The sequence below is a fragment of the Mesitornis unicolor genome, unplaced genomic scaffold (assembly GCF_000695765.1).
Source record: "Mesitornis unicolor isolate BGI_N332 unplaced genomic scaffold, ASM69576v1 scaffold1183, whole genome shotgun sequence".
Lineage (NCBI taxonomy): Eukaryota > Metazoa > Chordata > Aves > Mesitornithiformes > Mesitornithidae > Mesitornis > Mesitornis unicolor.
This window is the reverse complement of record NW_010172342.1, coordinates 23,130-31,006: the sequence shown is the minus strand read 5'-3', so window position 1 is coordinate 31,006 and position 7,877 is coordinate 23,130. Positions and strand designations below refer to the sequence as shown.

The 7,877-nt window shown below is 44.1% G+C and overlaps 1 protein-coding gene across 1 annotated transcript in view; it reads right to left on the bottom strand.

The window, feature by feature from the left end:
- The window catches only part of SDK1 (sidekick cell adhesion molecule 1), a gene marked incomplete at its 5' end in the record, with an annotated part of 67,577 nt that overhangs the window by 36,626 nt on the left and 23,074 nt on the right, over window positions 1-7,877 (bottom strand). Inside the window, 2 exons of the mRNA XM_010180326.1 lie at window positions 5,235-5,336; window positions 7,334-7,393. Coding sequence (XP_010178628.1) covers window positions 5,235-5,336; window positions 7,334-7,393 — 162 coding nt within the window. The remainder of the gene's footprint in view (window positions 1-5,234; window positions 5,337-7,333; window positions 7,394-7,877) is intronic.

The window sequence follows — 7,877 nt, the reverse complement described above, 5'->3', positions numbered from 1 at the left end:
CGACGCTGTTAGGATACAGGCATAATGGTCTCCAGTAACGCAAGAGCAACTGAAGAAAAAGGTTTCTTTCCCAGTCCAAACAGGAAATCTCACCACTTTTTTTCCCTCTCCATCTTCCTATAGTTCCCTTACTTGCTTGGCTCTTTCAGTGCCCCGTTGGAGAACATGACTTGGATCTTTAACGCCGAGCTGAGAGAAAAACTTCTCCTTCCTTAGTGAGAAATACACTGGGGAAGGATGAAACCCAGTGTCACTCTTGGAGCAGGGTGTTCCCAGGACCGCTGTGTAAAGCTAATTCACAATTGAGCACAATATCGGAACAGCTCTGAAGAATCTTCAAATTTAAAGGGGAGGGGGAAAGGAAAATCAGTGTTTCAAACACCCTGTCATCCTCCAAAACTAGTCTTTTGCTGACGTTCAGAAGTGTCAATAATTAAAAGGCAAATATCTTGGCATTTCAAAAGCTTAGTGCTTTTAAAGTGCCAAGGAAGGTCAACTCCTTTGTTTAAAGTATGAGCAAGTGAAACCAGTAATTTATTTATTATACTGCTTTCCAAGAGCTTCCCTCCATCCCCTTCTGTTTATCAAGGGAAGATACTGTCCCCAGGCTGACAGGTTTTAGACTACCGCAATGTGAAAAGGCCACGATAATCCCTTCCCTTCCCTCCTCCAGTGGTGTCTGGGATGGAAATGCCCACCCAGTTCTCCCAGCTGCGCCAGCAGCGATGCGCTCCCTATCTGCATACGCGCAGGCAGCCACCGAGAGACACGGCCCACGTGTCCCAAGCAGATAGGAGAAAACAGCCATGGGGGCCACAGCAGACTGATTGAAGCTGCCAGCTCGAATGCCTTGAAATGTTGTCATTCCTCTTGTAGGCTGTTAACAAGGAGGCACGGGGGACTTCGCACAGCATCTTCTTAGCTACATTCGGGGCAGGGAAGGAGATAAAGCTGCTGTGCTATGAGAGAAAGGGAGGGCCAAGGTAGTGCTGAGGGACTCTCTTCTCCACAAAGCGACCTATGACACAGGTGACACCACGCAGGGTATTTTGTATGAACACAGGAAAAGAGTGAGGCCCACGGAAAGAGGTGAAAGCACTCAAGGACAAAGCAGCCTTGTTCTGGCAACGTTCTCTGGCACTAGCACACAGACAAAGGGACACTGCCCCAGCACAGACAAGGAGGTGAGGAGGGACAAGAGCTCTTTGCTAGAAGCAGTTTATAGAGGGGAGTCAGGTGCCTGGAGTCAAGGCTTTGCTTCCTTATGAGGCTTTTCTCTCTTAGCACAGCTTCTTCTCTCTATTTTGTCTTCTCTTTCCCAAACCTAAATCACTGTATTTTGTCTTGGAGCTTTTAAAGAGGTTTCTATTTCTTCCCTGCAAAACGCTGCAGATGGCCAGGCAGCTCTGAGCGCTCCCCCTGACATTACTGACAGAGCTGAGCTGCCCTCCATGAGTCAGCTACGGGTGGACAAAATAAAGTTTGTGAACTGCAGGAACATCTGTGGAGCCACAGATGGGAGGGCAGATGAAAATAATTGCAGATAACAGTGGGAAATCTGCTCAGGTGTCTGCTAGCTTTGCACCAAGAGGTAGATTCAGGTTCCTGAAGATGGTGAGAAAGGAGAGGTAAGACACAGTTTTCCTTCTGTCCCTCTCCTGTTCCTTTCCAAGCTACAGTTTCACTTGGAAGGAAGTGAGATGGCCAGGAAACCTCTTCCAAAAGATGATGGTACAATCAAGGCGGCTTTCCAACAGAGGTCTGAGAAGAGGATCTCTGTCTCCCAGCTCTTTTCACTCCTTGCCTTTCCCCATTGCAGAACCAGCTCTCAAATGATTATTAAAAAGAACAACAACAACAAAGCAGCCTCATCAGTTCTTGTGCATTCTGAAGGTCACCAATGTCACCATCAGTTACAACAACACACATCACTCCCCTCTTCACACAAATGGATTTACAACCCGTTTAAAGGCTACTGCACTCTCGGTGCGCTTCACCCCTTCTGCTGCCTCCTCTCCACACACGCGTGCTCTCCTCCAGCAGCAGCTGCTGGAAGAAATTATGAATTCCATTATTTTTCATCCAGAACAGCTTTGCAGTATATGGGAGAAGCACTGGCGACCTCAGGCTCGTTAGCACAGGATTTGTGTTGCCGCCTTCCATTTTATTCACCTTCCCAAACTAGGTGAAGCGCGCCTGCCCCCAAACCTGTGATTTCTGTTTAATTAAAATGCAGGTAGTGAAATCTCCTCAACTCCAGAGCCCACTGCACAATCAGGGAGTGACAGAGACCTGGTAGAATAACGCTCTTGATAGAGTGGCTGCTCTAACAGAGTCTTAATTTCAGTCAAGCAGAACAGCACCTCTGGTAGCAGCTGCGTTTGGGGCTGGGATGAATATCAGGACCCAGCCTCTCGCTGAACACTCACTGCCTCCCCAATCAAAGCCAGCATCCCTGACAGCTGAACTGTTAAATGAATTAACAAGGCGAGAAGGGGGCTCGCCGAGGGGGCTGTGACTCCCTTCCTAATTTCTGCAAGTGGCGGCTTTCAATTTTTCTGTCATTTGTCGGGAGATGCACATGGTTCTCTAATGAGCAGGGCAGAGCTGCAGCCAGCTCTAAAAAGGCGATGTTTTGAGGACCTTCTGTTCTGCAGAGGCGAGGGATTTGGATTCTTGAGGCAGGTGGGGGAAGGACACCTCATTTGGGTGGTTTTTACTCATTTGATGGGCAAAACTGCCAGAAGGTTGTTGTAATGGCATTTTTTTCGAGTTTGTCAGGGAGCTCCATTGCCTACTTGACCTTTCATTTTAAAATTCCAGGTACGATGATAGGAAAATCTTCAATTCAACAGGGGAGAGTGCAAGAGGGAAGGAAAGATTCACAGGGGCTCCTCCTCCTGCACCAGACACAGAAGCTGAACAGCACCATCAAACATCAGTACTATTTCCAGGTGCCCCATGCTATATGAAACACCCACCAGGAGTGAACAAAACGGGGTATTTTCACTGACCTGGCCCAAACCCAGTGCATTTCCCCCAAAGCATGTGCTGTATATTCCTTTTTACGACTGAGAGAGGAATGTACTCACCCTTACCAGAATTACAGCAACCCTTACGGCAGAACAGAGCACCATTTAACAGTGCTGAGATGTAAGTTATCTGGGGCCTTCAGACCGAGGACTGCTCCTCTTCCATCATTTTGTGTTCAGTGCTATACCTGTGTTGTCAGCACTGGTTTATTGGGAAGGTTTTCTCTACATGGATGCCCCATTGCTGAAGCTAAGCAGACCCATTTTTTCCAGCTTGCTGCTTAGCTGCCTTTACCACGGGTAAGCACATCAAGCAAACAATAACAACAAAAAGTTGTATTTCCACAGCACGCTTTAACTCAGAGGTGTCACAAATCAATTTAAAACTTAAATTGCAATACCAGCTCCAATCACTTTACTCACAGGATAAATCAAAGCCAGTTCTGGAGGTGGAAGAGGCAGTTCTATAACAAAGCATAATAACTTCACACAACAAGAGTGAAAATCGGCAGGAAGAGCCTGCATTCATCATTTCTACCGCATGAACCTGGATTGTCCCTAACCAGAGGTAAATCCAGTATTGCTAAAAACCCATCTGAGGCATGCTACAACTTCAGCTATACCAGCCCTGCGTGTGAAAGGAGGTCTCCTGGATATCTCCCTTTCTTCCCAAGTTTGGCTCCTTCCATTGCCCTATTCCAAGTTACAATGAGGAAGACCTGGACCGTGGGATTAAATGACACGATATGACAGTGTTTGCTTGTTTTCCCCAGCTGATTTTCTGTGCCATGTACACGTGTACAAATGCATGTGCTGGCTCCATTTGCAGCAGTGAGATAGTTAGCTCTGAAACAAAAATGTGCTTTGAAGCCAGATACAGTTGGCTCCACTTGGGGCTTTCTTTGCTGCAGTTGCAGAAGTAAGTTGGAGCAGCAGCAAACTAGGAAAAAAAATGTAAATACTGCCAGCTGTCTCTCTAGAACCATGTTGCTCTGATTAATTTATGATGTTTTCAGAGAAAGATACTGAATGTTACACCATATTTGAAATGAAAAGGTTAAGTAGAGTTTAAAAAGAAAAAAAAGTGCTTTGCTTAGTTTTGAGCAATAGAATATTTAATGAATAATAAAATGAATTAGTGCTGGGTTTGATAGCTTCTACAGCCTAGCCTTGAGACAGAAGAACAAAGTGTAATCAGATTCATTCACGGCGGCAGACTGAACAACAGGAGGGTACGTGTCGCCTATTCTGGTCCTAAGCTTCAAAAGATGCTGCTGCAGAAACTGATACCGTAACTAACAACAATTTGGGCGCCAGCCTCTCTCCAGCTGGGGTCACCATAAATACGGTGCCACCGTCGTGGCTGTGAGGAAGACGTCAGCTATTCCTGTCCTGTGCTTTTTGGGCAGAGTTACTGAGAGGGCACAGGCTCAGCTGTGGGTTATCTGGGCACTGCAAATTCACAAAGCATTCAAAGAAGTGCCTCTAGTTGACTGTCTCACCCCGATTTCTGCCTCCAGCCTTCCGATTGAGGGATTTTAAAACGAGCGGCAAGTTACATTTCATAAACGCAGCCTGGATTCAAGACTCGGTCCATAACAAGTAAAGGCACAAATAAAGCCACTGACCCTCAGCTTCTGGGGAGCCTGGATGCGGATACAGATGCGTGTCCCTGACAGCCATCATCATGTGCCTCCAAAGCCAGCATTAAACCAGACACAGTGTCTTCTTGACTTCAAGAGCATAAAAATACAGCAAGGTGTGGTGCACAGGCAATGTCTCTACACAGAGAGCAATGAAACAAAAGCAGCAGCTTTCCAAGTCTCCCTTGTTTTGTAGTTTTGATTCTTTTCCCTTGTGGCTTTCCTGTGCTCCACTTTTCACTTCTTTAACTTGAGTCAATTTTTCCCTCCAGCTAATTTGGTATGAACAGTCATCCTCCTGCGACTCCAAAAAATACTTTCTCTTCTCTTTCAAATGCCCTTACTCCCTTATTCGTGTAGACCAACTGGCTTTCAAATGGCAAGAAACTGTCAGTGCCAACCTATTGCTGGAGAGGATGCTCCAAAAAACTGTTAATGATCATGACCAGGGAATCTTCCAAATAATTCCTTTCCTGGGTGAATATTAAATATCATCTGGAGAATATTAAAAAATGTCAGTAGATAAAAATCCCCCAAAACTAATTTTCCTTTTACTTACCTGCTTCACCCACAAACACTTCCACTGGCGTGCTGGTAGGGCTCTCACCAATTACATTATATGCTGTCATCAGTACTTCATATCTCTTGTATTTCTTCAACTCTGAGGAAGTAAAATGTTTTATGTAAATATTTATACTGTATTACAGGTATTTTTTAGACTCCATGACCTCTTTATCACCAGACCTCTCTCATGAAATACAGCATTAAACAGTGCAATCTCTACTTCCACCCTTCCTTAATTCATACAAATGCAGGATATACATAACTATGAAAGATCTTTGGAATGAAATGGCAGGCTTTTCCAGTTCCACATGTTGCTCCAGTAAGAGGAATCATTCCTGATAGGTATCCAGTTAGAGGAACATCTCTAGATCATTCTTAATGAAAGAAAAAAGGCTGGACTTTGCTTTGAATGTTCAACATATAGGGTCCTTTTGAGCTCTACTGGTAGGAAAGAGCATGGCTTCAAGCCTTTGCCTAATCCTGGGACTTGCAGGGAGCCATTTAGCAACTGCACTGCTCAAGAACATCACTGCTGAAGCAGGGTGCAGAAGAAGATCTGCAGCAGGCAATCAGCAGTCCCATTTGATACTGCATGGGTATCTTGCTCCTTCAAAGTGACCGCAGCCTGAACGTCAATCACAGAGAAAGAAGAATTTGAGGTCTGGACTCCATTTGGCCACCAGACAACCAATTTCTTTGCTGACAAAGCAAAGAAAGTAGTAGAAACTACTCTGACTGATGAGGTAGGAGAGCAAGAGCAGTGTGAAAATATCTAGAAAAGCCCAATTGCATGAGGGGAATTAGTAGATGCAAACGAGGGTGGAGTAGAATCATGTCAACGTCATTAGGGGAAGCAGCATCTAAGCAGCTTCGTTTCAGATTTTGCGTTTACAGAATGAAAAAAAATCAATCCTAACAGATATATTTATGATCTAAAATATTTAACAGTGAAATCAGAGGAAGAGAGCAATCAATAACATATATTTCTGTATTTAAATGAGCATTGAACTGATTGAGACACGCGTGGCCAGGGGTCCAAACTTCTCCCCTTGCCAATGATTTTCTCTGCTCTCACAGCACCCCTAACTCTGCACCTGGCAGTATGCCATTGCTTTGGTAGGTTCAATAAACCTGATTGTACAGGTCTGGCTAATTTCAGTTTCATGGAAATGTTTACAAGCGTTGTGCTCCCATATCTGATGCAGAGTCCAGCATCATTCCCGGGTCTTGGGTATACCGTAAATGATATCTGATACATTGCTAAATTTTTGATGCAATACCACTAAATCCAAATGGACTGCAAAATATGTAGCAAGCAAATCAGCAATAATGATGCCAAGTTTGTAAACAAACAAACAAAAAATACTAAGATATATAGGCTATCGTACTGGGCGGCTTGTACGGGGAAACTTTAATTGCTGCCATGAAAAGCCACAAGGGAGATTTTAGTGTTAACTGGATGTGGAAGAAACTGGAACACATGAGAGTTCATGCATGCAAGTTTCACTGGGGATAGGGCTTCATTTTTTTTATTTTATTTATTTTTTTGGCCCATCACAATCTGTGAGTCAAAAGCCTTGGGCAAAACCTATCTAGTGAACCATCATCACCACACAGCAACTTGCCTTTTAACTCTGTCGAATGCTATTTTATTCATTTCCAATTGAAAACACCTCTGGAGATGCACATAAATTCATTGGGCCCTCTCTAAACTGACCCTCTACTCCATGGAATGCCTGTGCATCGCAGTGCTTGAATCATAGGACTAATGATGTGATACAGCAAAACTCAGATGGACTGCAAAATATGTAGCAAGCGAATCAAAATTCATTTAGCATCAGCAATACTGGGTTGTTACAGTCAATAATGTTTTACCTTCCCAGCAGCTGCATTTTTACAACAGCTACCTACTTGCATCATCAATGTCTCTTGCTGTAGGGAAAGCAAAGGCTTAAAGAAAAAGAAACTCAGGGAAGCAGAATCATTAATCCGTGTTGATTTCTGCTGGATCCACTGAGGAGAACCATAGGAGTTTGCCTATAGTGTATTTTGAACCATTACAAAGAGTCTCATCTAAAGGCAATGTGCACTTACGTGTTAATTCATACGTCGTTAATGCAGAGCTGCTGTTCACTGTCTTGAAGCTGCTTTGGGCTATTCAGGGTAAGCAAAGCAGAAAGCTTGTTACAGTGCAAGGAAATAGTTATTGCAAATGATGTATAGCAGAGACAGCGGCAAATGATGCAGCACACACATACACAGTTTGAGCTTTTAGGACTCAAGGACTATACCTTGAAGGGCAATAAAATCACATCACTCTCTCATAACACATCAAAAGCATCTCACTCACACGGGGCGGTTTCATTTCCTCCTCAAACAGAGAATCTCACAAATATACAACACAGGAAAATGTTCCGACTCCTAGATCAAATGGAGCAAATGAGTAAAAATGAAACAATTTCTAGGGGGGAAATCTTAACACTGAATTACATCCTTATTTCTCAACATGCAAAATCCAAAAACCTGAAGAGCTGCAGGGTAAAGACCTGGAACATGGACCACAAAGAGCCAACACTTACAATAGGACGGGACTGGTTTCTTTAAACGTGTGTTAGATTTCCTGCAGTCTCACTTATAG